General features: G+C 47.5%; 1 protein-coding gene across 11 annotated transcripts in view; it reads right to left on the reverse strand.

Moving 5' to 3' along the window:
* The window catches only part of epb41l2 (erythrocyte membrane protein band 4.1 like 2), a 45853-nt gene that overhangs the window by 28219 nt on the left and 3021 nt on the right, over positions 1–14613 (reverse strand). For 10 of the 11 annotated variants that reach the window (XM_076048410.1, XM_076048408.1, XM_076048405.1 and 7 more), the window contains exons 2-4: positions 3729–3952; positions 3447–3635; positions 1753–2046 (exon numbers count right to left, since the gene is read on the reverse strand). In XM_076048410.1, the coding sequence (XP_075904525.1) occupies positions 1753–2046; positions 3447–3635; positions 3729–3938 (693 nt within the window). In that variant the 5' untranslated portion in view covers positions 3939–3952. Of the gene's footprint in view, positions 1–1752; positions 2047–3446; positions 3636–3728; positions 3953–6753; positions 6886–14613 lie in introns of those variants that run through there. The other variant, XM_076048402.1, reaches the window with a different exon arrangement.

The raw sequence follows: 14613 nt of genomic DNA on the forward strand, positions 1-14613 counted from the left end.
CCTGGGCAGACAGGAGCGTGGATGGGCGTCGGCATTCAACAGATAAGGGGGACAAATGGCTCTGGTGGCCATCAGTGAAGTTGTTCCAAAACCAAAATGGGGAAACTGTAGATGCTTCTACTGAGAAGCACTCAAAGCGGGGGCGCAGAAACGGTGAAACCAGACGGTCGCTTGTTCCGGCCTGGATGTCAAAAAAAAACCTTTGAAATGAAATGTTTTAACTGCTACCCATAGTATGTAAACAAGGGATGTTAACAATTAATCGATTATCGATTAAGAAATTAATTGATTAAATGAAATTACTTGTACTTAGTTAATATCATTAGAACAATGCAGTGGCAGGAAAGAGCAATTCACCTGTCGAGACTGGGATGGTCAAGTTACTTTTAAACAACTTAAAAAAAAAAAGTTGAAATGTGACCCATTAGAAGTCAACTTACAGTCAGAGGATAAATGTTCAGGGTGTTTTTACTGTTCTCTAATGTAAAAATAGGTCACATTGAACCCTCGACATTATTTAAGGGTTAAACAATGTCTTCCTTACACATTTTCCAGTGTGAAATTTAGGTTCTCAGGAAAAAAGGCCGCTGATCAATTAATCGTTAATCGATCGATAAGGTCGATCGACTATCAACAAATGAATTAATCGATAATTAGCATCCGTAATGCAGATAATATTTACATGGCCAAAGTATTGTGAATAATACGGACACTCCTGTTGACCTCCCCTGTCCTCGATTCAAGCCCTCTGGGAGCTCATGTTCACGACTTGTCTCACCTTAACCAGCAAAAAATAGTGTGACTACGGACTGAACGTGGAAACTGTCTCACTTTATAATAAAAATGTCCAGAATTCCGGCTGACATTACTGGCGCTGTAAGGTGCTCTTTATTTGGCGTGAGCGTGAACAACATGTGACATGAGCGTGCAGCCGCGCACGCGCTAGAGTAGCAGATGCAAACAAACTAATCTGGAGGGGAACCCCATAATCTGCTAGGTTTCCATATGTGTGTGGCTGCCTCTGTGTGTGTGTGTGTGTGTGTGTGTGTGTGTGTCACGGTCAGCAGACAGGCCCCCATAGAGCACTCTGCATTTATCCCCTGCACCACACCCAAACACTGAACGGGTACGTCTGCTAGAACTGCACTTTAGGTCAGAAAGTTAAACAGCCCACCCCCGACCCCACACCTCCATCCACCCCAATACGCTCACATACACGTGCGCGCACGCACCAACACACACAATGCACCCAGCTTTGATCCTATTAAGAGATGACATCATGAGCAGCGAGCCGCTCATGTACGGCATGCTGGAGTTGCTCAGGAGCACATGACAGACGCTTAGTCAGGGGCGGCCGGTTAAAAACAACCTGTCAACTCTGGGATGAACATGATTGGCTTTACAAGTTACAGAGAATTGTGGTGCGCGATACTGCAAGATTTGCCATCAGAAAAAAAATAAAAAAATAAAATTGTGTTCCAACTTAATGGGCTTAAACATAGTAATCAACATATTCAAATGCAACATCTCAACGATCTCATTGCACTTGAACATTGATCAATGCCGATACTAACATCGGTATTGATACTATCAATATTTGGATTGATACGCCAACCACTAATAGATAGGGGTGGGGTGGGGGGGGGGAACTATTGTTAGATTAATCACGGAAAGTGGGAAAGTAGGAAAGGCCGAGGCGAATTACAAAGTCCACTGGGACTTCAGTATGACACTTTTATCTCTTTGCCGTACCTCCACCTCGCAGGAGAAGTCGGTCCCGTCCAGGAGGGTCACGTGACACACCACCAGCTTCATCTTGGCCTTCCTCACCAGGCGTAGCGGAGACTGGAAAATGTTCTGGCTCTCGCCCACTTCCTGTTCACCTTCGGCCGCCCCTTCCTGCTTCTGCTCCTCCTCTTTCTTCTGCTGCTGCTGCTGCTGCTCCTCCTTCTTTTGCTCCTCCTCTGCTCCTTCTCCCTCTTTTGTCACCTTGGCTTCCTCAGGACTCTTCTCACTACCCTCCTCCACGTTCTCTTCCTTGGCAGGCTGAACACATGATGAGAGTGGGGGAAAAAAGAAGAAGGTCAAACACATGGCAACTTCCTCTGTTTCTCATTGTATAAAAAAAACAAAACACCCAATTTCCTTCAGGTTGTCATGACAGTGGTCAAACACATCTCAATGCTTGTTTCCTTTTAAAACCTCCAGACAATTATTTTGGCTCGACGACAAAAATGATGTCACGGGGTGGACGGAAGAGAATCCATGAGGTCATGATGGAACCGATTGTTTCTGCGCACCTGCTTGAAGCCAAGAAGGACTTGCAGAGCAGGCGGGCTGTGAGAAACGTTGCGTCCGCCAATAGGGTGGAGCGCAGTGGGTGGGCGAAGGTGTCTAGTATGTGTTATATTATGTGCAAGATTAAAAGGCAATTTCATGCCCATAGGTCCTTTAAATGTTCAACACTAGGCCTTTTAAAGGTCCAATGTGTAAAATGTGGCCTTTATGTTGGTAAAAGCTTAATCTATGGTCCAGAGATACATTAATAAAAGTGTATGTTCACAGTAGAAATCAAGTAATTTGGTTTTCGGCGTCTGCTCTATTTTCTTTCTAATGCGCGAGCCGTGAGCGAAAAAGCCAGAGGACAATGAACAGTTTTCCAGCGCTGATAGAACGTAATCAAAGACCTTTGCATCAGTGCGTGATCTACGCCGCGACTGGCGCCATGTTATGATTTAGCGCACGCAACGCTCAACGTCATCCCGTGTGGCAGGTAGAAAATGTGATGTTGTCGCATGCCTGATGTTGTTGATGTGGTCAATTTCATCAAAACAAGACCCCTGAAAGCGCTGCTATTCTCTGCACTTTGTGAGGAGATGGGAGCACAACATAAGGATGGTGGATGTTACAAAAGTGGTTTGCCAAAAAATGTGGTTTGCACATCAGAAAAGTGAAAGGAGTATTCTTGTTTAATAAGTAATGTTCAGGATTTGATGTCACAAAGAGTGAGTTGTTTATTTGTACAAAATAAATTATTTCATAAATGAAGAGAAAAGTGAAATGAATGTGAAATGAATGTTTATGATAAAAAAAAAAAGAATGTTGGTTTTGATATCACAAAAAGTGGTGTGCCAAAGGTAAAACATTATTTGCACATTTATGTTGTTTCAGTGAATTTGAAAAAAAACTATTTTGTCACCATTTTGGCTTTTTTTTGGGGGGTGGGGGAGCATGAAAAATTTTCTTCCTCCAAGGTGGGGCGTGACTTTTGACTGGGAGTGTAGCTCACTGGCGAGATCGGGAGAGGGCGGGTGAGCGAAAGACCACTTGATGTTTCCTCTGAAAATCTCAAAATGTTACACACATGACCTTTCAAGTGGCTGTCGAAAGGATCGTAGCGGGAATGCTGCGGTGCCAGCTCAGTGCGAGGAGAGCGGCCGCGCTACCTCAGTGTCCGCGCTGGCGTTGGAATGAGACTCTGCTTCCTCTTTTTCCTCCTGTTGCTTCGACTTCACGTCCTCGCCTTCTTCGACTTCCTCCGCGTGTCCGTTCACTTCAGGGGCGGCGCCCTTGTCTCCCTCCTTCACCTTGACGGCGTCCTCCTCTGCGGCTGGGACCTCCTTAGTCGGCGAGGTCTTCGGAGGATAATAAAAAGAGGGAGCGAGAACTGAGACGTGGACGGAGACGTGAAGAGGCTCCCGAGGTTGCGGCGGTGCGAGGACGCCTACCTGGCTCTGGGACTTCTGCTTCTTAAGCCATGTCGGCAGGTAGCGGGAGATCCCCTTCCCGTCCTTCGCCTTCTCCTTTTCCTTCGGCTCCCCCTCGGCGCTGCCCACTTCCTGGCTTTCCTCGGTAGTCTTCTCAGATTGGTCCGGCTGCGCCGCTGACTCCTCGGCGTTCTCCTTCACCTCCGTCTCAGAGCTCGCTTCTGTTGTCATGGCGACACGTCAACCTGCGCAGACGGCGAGAAGGGGATGGGAGAGGGCGTTAATGGAGAGCGTCGACTAGGGATGAGAAAGCAATTCATGGCTTTTTAAAAATTCTTTTAATAAGGGGTCTTTCATGGGATTGTCACTGAAAAATGTGCAAAACCCCACATCTGTTTGCTTAGCAGCAGATATGGGGCGAGACAATCTTGCTGCACCACTGAATTTGGAGCAAACGTTAATCTTTTATGACGCACAACTTGGATTTTAGTCTGCACTATCTTTAATAAATGAGCCACACGGTCGGCCCGTCACTCGTTCCTCTCAGACTGCAGACAACGGGGCCAAAGAAACCGACTTTGAAAACCGTAATTCCATTTTCCACCGCAATCCATGTCGTGTATTAAACAATAAAATGCCAAAGTCAGATGTGTCACAGGAGAGGATCTGGTCCTTTGACTCTCAAGATGACTCATGGCTGTCTGAAGCATTAGCTCATGGACTGAAGTCATCCAAGCTTCGCGCACACATGTAAACAAGACAAGAGGTTCGGATGTCATCGCGGCACGACGACGACTTTCATCGACAGCTGCTCATAATGACACAGAAATATTTAATTGCGACTCAGTGCGAACCTCAGTGCGAGCGAGAGCGCTTTTGGTTTTTTTTCCCTCGCGTCCGAGTCCGCGCAAATACGCCCCATGAGCACGGAAAGGCTGATTTGCTGCCAGACTCTTGATGGCCACGGCGTCGGCCCCGAGGTGATGTCGAGGTCGGAATGTGCAAACACACACACACACACACACACACACACACACACACACACACACACACACACACACACACACACACACACACACACACACACACACACACACACACACACAGAGTTTGGTTGTTCACCATGGTTACAGCATTAGAAAGTCGTCTTTATCCGCCGTCCTGAATCTCACGCAGCCTGCTTTTCGTCAAACACTCCCCTCCGGCTGCCGCTTTTATAATTCCATTATTCAGAACACAGTCGGATTGCATTTACTGACCATCGCGCCACCAGTTCCTGACTCTCTCTCTCGCCCTCTCTCTTTTCTGGACAACAAGGGTGCCTGGCCGAGTGCTGCAGCAGCAGCAGCAGCAGAAGCAGGCCTGTGCGCGAATGGGGAGCGGGTAAAAATAGAACAAGCTCTCCTTACGCATGATCGGCTAATGAGGCGGGGAGGGGCGGGGGGATGTCCAGACAGAGAGAGAGAGAGGTGTGTGCACGGAGGTGTGCGAGCGCGGGCGGTGACAGCGAGTGTCACCGTGCAAAAACGCATAAAAGCGCAAATAACTTTGTCGCACCCGATACAAACATACGAGGCAATCTTGGTGACATTTAAAGGTATTTTACATATTTTTCATTTCACCGCACGGCAGGCTTGATAACAACAACAACAACCTCCAGAGCTCTAGATAGCAGCACATTGAGCTGTATGTTTACAGCCTCCTGCAGAAAAAAGGAGGGGTTTTCAGCTTCCTGCTGAAAAGCTGATGATCCCAGTGGTGCACTTGCACGAGTTTGGAAGGAAAACCAGTGAAACGCTTTAAGGGTAAACGACCGTCAACTACGCAGGGAGGAGTTTGAAGTGTGTGGGCCGACATCTGTGCAATTTTCAAAATACACAGAGTGTATACATGAGTGTTCGCCTCCTGTCTGTTCGTGTGTTCGCTGCTCCTCAACAGACTGGAAGCGGCAAGTGTTCGTGTGCGTGTGTGTGTGTGTGTGTGTGTGTGTGTTTGGCTGGCACCGGAGCGAGGCTTAATGCAAGATGTTTGGTCACGGCCACTCAGGCCTGCTTTAAAAACGGCCCTTTCTCTTCGTCGCTGTTGAACACCAGGAACCTTGTTCTGCCTCTCTCACAGCCTCCTCGCTCGCCCTCTCTCTCCTTCTACCCATCTCCTGCTTTTTCTTTAACCACTTTTCTACTAAATCTCTACCCTCCTCTCCTCTCTCTCTCTCTCTCTCTCACTCATATCCCCTTTAATTCCCCCCCACCAAACCTCCTTTTCAACCCCTTCCAATCGCCCGCTCGCCATTATCCGCCGGCCCGAAACTCCTCCCATCCTCTCACTCTTCTTCCCACAGTCTATATAAACAATAGCCGTGACATTACAGCCTCGGTTCGTACACGCACACACGTATACACGCTGAACAGTCTATAGCTATGTAAGCATCTGGACTGCATCCAACGGGAGTCCGCCCGGCAGGGGCCCGCGAGCGTCACATGACTGCGAGGGCAGGATGTTATTGCTTATTCTGTACGTCACGTGATTCCCTTGTCTGAGCAAATCAAATTTTCTGGTGACGACGTGCAGCGAAAAGCATTTTACTGGATTTAACGTGCATGTTTTAATCCCACTGTGTGCCTGAGCCAATTAGATGATATATGGGAGAAAATCCAACAAAAAAAAACAAGCTTTTGCAGACAATTATACACAGCTTTTCTGCTAAAAAAAAAAAAAAGTTTCACAAAGCTATTATATGCTGCTGCAAAAAACAACAACAAAAGGTCTAATAATAAGTGTAACAGAGATCTTAAATTAAAGGCACTTTCAAGTTTCAGGTCTCCAAACGTCCAAAAACTGGCTGCTGTCCACCGCATAATGGAATGAATTTGCCACATATCAGAGTTTTTGATTTTCTGCTGCCTGTTGGTGGAACTCCTGCATGGTTGCAGAGCTGCAGAATACAAGAGACCCGGCACTTAATTTTCCCAGACAAACGGATGCATGAATGATTTAATGGTGTCTGTTTGATCTGATGGAGACAGGAACAGAGAGAGAGTCTTACCTACTGTCTGCTGTGCTGCTCTCTGTCACTCTCACTCGCTCTTCACCTCTCGATCTCTCTCTCTCCCACCCGCTAGCCTTCTGTCACTTTCCTTCCCTCTCCAAAGAATGCCTGCCCTACAAAGCTGTCATTGCCATTTTCGCTCCGACATCCTTTCCTCTCTCTCTCTCTCTTCGTCTCTCCCTCCCTCTGAGCCTCCCAGCCTGCTCCTCGCTCCTCCTGAGACCTCTGCTCGCTGAAACAAGGGCAGGGAGAAGCTGAGAGCGCGCGATGGAGGAGGAGGAGTGAAGAGAGAGAGGCTGAGAGAGCAGAGAGGAAGGGAAGGAAGGAATGGATGGATAGACGGAGAGATGGATGGACGAGGAGAAGTCTTCCCGCGGAGAAGAAAGAAGATCCTCTCTGGTGCCGAGTCGTCACTTCCGCCAACACCGGCAGTGTCGCAGTGTCACGTCGGATTCCAGGCAAAGATTATTAGCCGTTTGTAAATTGATGTGCTTCGCCGAATAATCCCCGCAGCCACGAGGCTGTTGACATTTAAAGGCCCAGTGTGTGAGGATTAGCAGCATCTAATGGCCAGATATTCTTATCACAACTGTCAGCAGGGTGTAAAAAAAAAAGAAGAAGACAACTTTAAACACATGGCTGTGGCTTCTTACAAATGGTCCAGTGTGGCAGGGCGTGAATATGTTTCATATACACTGCCAGTCACCGCATGATTACATATATCTTGCTCGTGTATTTCGTGTCTTCAGTATCTATCTGCATCTATATGCTTTTTCTATTTTTTCATTTCCGTTTCCACTTCATGCAAATAGATCCTTTAACTATTCCACCATCTCACTAAGAATGCTTGCATTTGTGCGGCAATGGTTCCGGCTGGTTGGTTTGTGTGTTTTTGGTGTAATCCAACTGCTGATTACATGCTAATTTATGTATTAAAGCGTTATTATATTCGACTGTTATCGCACCGTAGCCTGCCGCACCCCTAGGGAGCTGCTGTCACGGTAACAACCACTTCCCGACGTGGCCTGCGGTCCAGTGATAACACTTTATAGAGAGAGGGACAGTGAAAGGATGGGGACTTGCAGGAAAGGCAGATTTTACAGGTTGGCTGTGCGGTTTGACCTTCCAATAAAAGACAAGAGACTCAAAAATGAGGATACGAGTGCGTCCACACTGAGTCACACTTCCCTCAGCTTTGGAAGGCAGAATGGGGAGGAGTTGGGGGTCGGGAGGGGGTTTCCGTGGTAACGGCATTCATGGACTACACCTTTTAAATCCCCATGGAGACAAGAGATTAGCACAGCAAAAATACAGATTACTGGAGAGGCGCGGGCCGACAATGGAGATTATTAGTGTGCATGAAAAGCAATTCGGACCGCGTCAGCCTTCTTCACGGCAACATGTTGGACCTACGGGGGCCTCCGGAGGCCTGCAGTAAACCACCAGTTAACCGCAATCAATTTCATCTCACATGACATAGCACTTTGATATCACTTAGCTGGAAACAGGAAACGCTGTGTGGCCTGGGTTGTGATCATAACACAATGATAAAACTGTTGACAATTACAGAAAGATGTTGCGATGCAGTGTTAATTTTGACAGCAAAATTTGGTTTCGTTTTAGTCATAGTCTCTTGAGAAAAAATGTATTTAGTTTAAGTCATAACTTAATCAGCTAAATTGTTTTAGTTGACGAAGTATCACAAGTTGTCGTCTCGTTTTAGTCAGAAAGAAAAAGGCTGTTGCCGATAAATATGACGAAAATTTTCCGTCAACAAAATTAACACTGTTGCGATGTTAAGTGCGGTATCTGAACTGATGTGAACGCAGAGCGGTGTTCCACAAGTGGTGCTCTGAAAGCGATGTTCCACAAATCAACACAGTCCGGCGGTTTGATGAGCTGTGACATCCTCAAATCACTGATGGACGTGACGCAACCGACTGTTTTATAAACGATCCCACCGCGACCCCAACAGCCGACCGTCACCACCGAGCTACAATTTGGTTTTTGAAACAACCAAACACACACACACACACACGGAGAGTAGACACACAAACAAACACACACGGGCAGGCGCAGAATCCTAATCTGTGCTGTTCTCTTGTACGATCAGCCCATCTGTCACGCACACACACACACACACACACACACACACACACACACACACACACACACACACACACACACACACACACACACACACACAGATTGCGAAATAAACAGTGGGAAGTGGCGCTTAATCGCGCTAGCGCAAACACACCGTTCGCAAAAAAACATACGTGACAACATTTTTGGCGCCAAAGACCCTCCGGTGTGAAAAATTCGGAACTGGCCCATCCCGTCTCTCCCTCTCTCTCTCTCTCTGCGCTCTGATCCTCTAGTTGAGGATTACACAAAGGATAATCCCTGTGAGTGTTTGTCCGTCCCTCCCTCCCTCCGTCCGTCCGTCCGTCTGCCTGCCTCCCCGTCTCTTTCATTCATCCTCTCTTCCTTCCCATCCTCTCTCCATCCTCCGAGGGCCTGATGCACCTGGCTGCCACCTCCTCCAGACTTGAACCCTAGCGCGTGTGCGCGTGCGTGCGTGAGTTTAAACGGCCCCAAAATGGTGCAATTACGCCCGTCACCGTGTCATTACGGTCAGCCCATAAATGCTGTTGTCGCCACCGGCAAAACTATATGGCATTAGAGCACTCGGAGAGTTTTTACTTCCATCCCCCGTGCTGTTATAATTAAGTGACAACACAACCGGTTCGGCCTCCTCGTTTGGCTGTTATTACATATCGGTGGCAGAACCGGAGCGAGTGCGTAATGATCGTGTGCCGGCGCGACTACCCGACGGTGTCGAATGATGTTGTATACTTACACAGGCAGGAACTATCATTTCCTCCGAGAGACGGAAACGCGGGATTGGCACGACGAAAACACAATCACAGTTGTACGGCGCTGAATATCAGGGAAGATACTTTCTGTTTTTCGGAGGGAAAAGAAAAAGAAAAACCTTTGTCTCTGGCGTGGAACTTCCTCGTTTGGATCAGTAAGCTAGTGTGTGTACTGTGAGATGATGTCAGGTGTGACAAATGATCTTAATTGGTCTGATAAAAAAAATATCTATACAGGAATGTAGGCCTATTTTCATTTTAATGGAGGAATGTAGGTCTATTTATTTAAGTTGACTTCTAATGGGTCATATTTCAACTTTTTTTTTTTTTTTTTTTTACAAAGTTTAACAGTAACTTGTTCTAGGTATATTATGACCATAACAGTATCTGCAGGTGAATTGCTCTTTCCTGCCACTACACTGTTAATAGAATTAACTACCCGTGTAACACATGTTCAATTAATTGCGACTAATTTAATTTAATCTATTAAATTCTTAATCGACAATTAATCAATAATTGATAAATTAATAAACATCCCTATTGCGTGCCATGGCATTTTTTTTCAATGCTCAAAAAAAGGTTGGGCCAAAGATGGAGTGACCTCAGAATCATTTCCTTGCGAACGAGGAAGGGCGTCACTTCGTGTTCACTTTGACAGCAAGGGGGCGCCAGTGAGTTGCGAGGGCTTTCAGGGCCATGGCGCGAAGGCGCTTCCTTTCATCCTCCGAGGTCCAAAGTCCGATTGGTCAACGACTACCTTCCCATACAGTGTTGACTGTTGATAACGAGACAAACAGACAGACGGAGGAAGTGTGCACTGCATTTCTTCTCTTCTCGCTTGATTCGGACATCACGCCGGATGTGAGAAAAGAGCTGCGTCATTAACCCTTTTTCCTTTTCTTTCCCCCACTGCGTGTGTGTCTGTGGGAGAGTAACCGGTCGGCTCACAACATCTATTGTTGTCCCGCTAAAACTCCGCTATTCAGCGATTAGAGCAGCCAGGCGCGAATGTCCTGTCTGTGCAAACTGCTGCGAAAAGCCGGTGCGAGCGTTGCGCCGGCGACAGAAACAAAAAGAGCACACAAAAAAAAAAGTACGGGCCTCGTCACACAAGCGCACACCAGGAGATTACTGTTGCGCGTGTGTGTGTGTGCTTGTGTTTGCAGAGGTGAGGCAAAAGCTGGCAAACAGCAGGTGTTACCCACGGTGCAGCTGCAAACCGGAAGCAGAAGCCTGCAGCGAGAAAACACACACGGCTCCTTCTATTGCAAGGGTGTGGCGTTGCCGTGGCGACGACCCACAGAGGGCGGCAACGACCGGTGCTCCAGTGAAACAGATGACTTCAGGGGTGTTGAAGGCTCGTGGTAAGCAGCGTCTTGGCGGGAAGTTTTGGCTCAAAAGCTGGTGATGTGTTTTTTATGGACCAGAGGAGTTTTGCAAGAAAAGAGTAGACGAGCCTCTGCAAAGGAAAGAAAATGAGACCCTTCAGATCTCTTATCTTTACCAAAGATCAGAATGGGTTTCGTTTCCAGGTGCCTGAGGTCAACGTCACATCATTTTACATCTCCATGAAATGCAATCGCTCGCATTCCCCACGGCTGAAAGAGCCGTGAATGCCTTTTGCTTGGTAGCGTGCTGTCGGATGTTCAAATCTACAGCCCCCTTCACACCTGGATCACTTTGTTCCAATTCGATCTGCACAATTCCCTCGAGTCGTTTCACGTTCACGCCGCGTTACTGTAATCGCACCCTTATGTCATGGCCTCACTTATGGCGGTCACGCTATGCATTGTGGGATGGTTTCCTGACAGCGACAACGGTAACAACGAAAAACAAGTCCTTTAAACTTTAACCTTTCAGTTTTCTCCGTTACACCCAACTATGTGTCAGCAACACACACACACACACACACACACACACGCATATTCACACACACACCACCAAGTTTAATGTGATGCAGCAGCAACCGCTTTACCACACATTAGGTTGTCGACACAGCAGCGCAGACGGATTACTCAGGCGCCTGGTATCAGTTTATCCCAGACCGCTGACCTCTGACCTCCAACCAGGAAACAGGACGTGTACGAGAGCAAAGGGGGAACTTCAAACCCGTCCGCGGCTTCATCAAACATTCACCGTTCTTTGTCTTGAGTTACACTTTTAGGTGTTGCGTCTCAGTCTCTCCGTGTCGAAGGTGACATAAAAGCATTAAACCAGGGTGCAGGCCGTCTGCTTTCTCTTTCATCACGCAGAATAAGCACATTCCCAGAGACTCGGATTTGCTTGTTGCATTTGCAAGCAAGATCAGCAGGAACGCCAAGGCGTCACCGTTCTTATTGATAGGTTTGTGGAAAACTGCTACAATTCCGGCGTGCAGTACATGCAGTACACAATTCTGACCAGCAGGGTGTTTATGTGAGTGTGCGAAGAGCCCATCACTAACAGTACACTGCATTTCTGCATACGTGTCGGTTTGAACACGCTTCTGCACTTACAATATTAAGTATTTAACACGTAAGGCTGCGAGCTTGAAACACCACCTCATGAAATGAAGATACAGAAGAAGTTAATTGGGATCACGGAAGTCGGAGTTTTCAATTTTGAATGACCAAAAGTGTTTTCAAAGTTCTACTACCTGTGTGTCCAATTTCTTGGTCCTTAAATTGAAGTCAGGAAACAAGTTTAATGTGTCACTAACTCCTGAGCGGACCGACAAATATTTATTCAAAAAAAACGATGGTTGCTCTGCACTCCGTCTCAACCCTTTGGCCCCAGACACTCCTCTCACTTCCTTTTCCTCTTCTCATCCCCTGGCCTTCATCGCTCCGTCCCGGTGATCCACAGCCCCTCCCGCTCCCCACTCAGACCCTTCTTTGACTCTTTGGCTGGGTGACCGAATGAGTGAGTCGTCACCACATAATGAAGTCAGGAGTAAAACACACTCAATTGGCTTAAACTCGTCAGTGTGGCAGGAGCAACAGTACACAAGTCAATCAGCGAATCAATGCACGGATGATTCAATCGCCGAGATCTTTGTGAGCTCATCACCGGCGGCCACCTGATTGTTGACACTGGCAACGTTTAAACGATATATACAAAAGAACAAACAGTATCTACCCTGCTTTTCTTCCGTTGTATGGAGGGAGGAGGAGGGAGGGAGAGAGAGAGAGACGGAGCCTCCTCCTCCCCTGTCCTGCCGCTCTCTGTGAGAATGCGACCCTATGCTGATTAATCTGTATTTAACTATGTTTGGCCCCTGGCCAAAGCCACAGGGCCACGCTTTCTCTCCCTGCTTTCTATTCCGTCGCTCCGGTTCAGAGTGGCACACTCGCTGGGGAAAAGGCCGTTTTGCCCTCCTTTATTTTCCACCCTCTCCTGGTGCAAAACGTTCCCCTTCGGCGCCATTGTCCCCTCAAACGGCCCCCTATTACACAAAAACAATATGGGCCCCTCTTTATCTGCTAATGCTATTCTATTAGCCTCTCGTAATCCCGCCGCTTGGAGTGGAATTAAGACGGCATCAGGAGTTGGAGATAATTACTGTCGCAGTTTCGGTATTCTGCACTCTCGTGTCTTTTCATGTCTCTTTCCATCAGCTGCGTCTCTATCACCCACCTCCCGGGCCTCGCACTCTAAACCCCACCCTTCCTCCCTCCCTCCCTCGCCATCCCTGTAATAAGCTGAACATTGCATTACAGTTTCCATTCATCCGCCCCTCTCTGATCTCCTCTGCGTGAATGCGGCCCCCTCCGCCACCCGCCAGCTAGCCCGGCCAGCCATTCTGGGAGCCAGGGGCCCACAATACTCGGCCCGGTCACGGCTGATTGCGACGCTATGAAATCCACCACCTTTGCAACTGTTGCATGGCCGTCGCTGCGATCATGGGAGAGAGGGCAGAGCGTTCAATTGTCCAGCTTTGGGACCGCAGTTGCAGTAGAATAATACGGTGACTAGATTGATAACAGTGAGTAGTATGTTAACACAAGCGGGACGAGATTTTACGAAAAATTGACGCGGATAAGCCGTAATTCTCGTTAAAATCTCGTCCCGCTAAATTTTACGAGAATTACGTTTGCTTTTGCTTACTGTCAAGAATGGTTGTTATATTTTCCTCTGATTACTCTCTCAAAATGTATTCCGTCTCCTCCTCCGTCCAAACACAACGCGTCATTTTCACTTGAAGTGAACTGGTCACATGACCCCGTACATCACTTACGCTGACGTGTAAATGCGAAAAAAGTCTTTCCGTGACACTTTTGCGATGTACCTCAAAATCGATATGTCTGAAAAACCACGTTTAGCTGTTTCCATTACCAGTTTTTCATTGCGACAGATGTACTGATTGGCCTATTGAATGATAAACTACTGAAACCAACGTGTACCAATGTGACAGGTTAGCATGCCGCTCCGCGACAGTCTGCTGTCGTGGAAAGTATGTGCTTATTTCTAAAAGGTAAAATCCTGCTTTCAACATTTCAAATGATAGATAGATAGATAGATAGATAGATAATCACAGCTTATTTCAATCAATCTGTTGTGGACTTGCGTGGCTACGCGCACGTGATGTGCTTTGCTCCTGTAGAAGCGACAGGGTCAGGATGAACACACACACACACACACACACACACACACACACACACACACACACACACACACACACACACACACACACACACACACACACACACACACACACACACACACACACACACACACACGGATGTTCCCTTCCCATAGCCTTTCCGAATGGTTAAGCAATGTCTCTCTCGCCCTGTCCGTCGCTCCCACTCAGCCTCTCTTCTTTCTCTCCGCCCGCCCCCGTGGCTCTTCCTTCTCTCCGCGTTTGGCCACTACGTCTCATGTTTTCCCTCCGCTGCCTGGTTCTCGCCCTGCTTCATTTGTAGATACTACAAAATGCAAACAAATGTGCGATGGGTGTGGCTCCTCTTATCGTTTGCAGTGGTTTTCTGGAATGAAT

The sequence above is a fragment of the Nelusetta ayraudi genome, unplaced genomic scaffold, assembly GCF_046127955.1.
Source record: "Nelusetta ayraudi isolate G7.1 ecotype Tasmania unplaced genomic scaffold, CSIRO-AGI_Nayr_v1 ptg000100l, whole genome shotgun sequence".
NCBI lineage: Eukaryota > Metazoa > Chordata > Actinopteri > Tetraodontiformes > Monacanthidae > Nelusetta > Nelusetta ayraudi.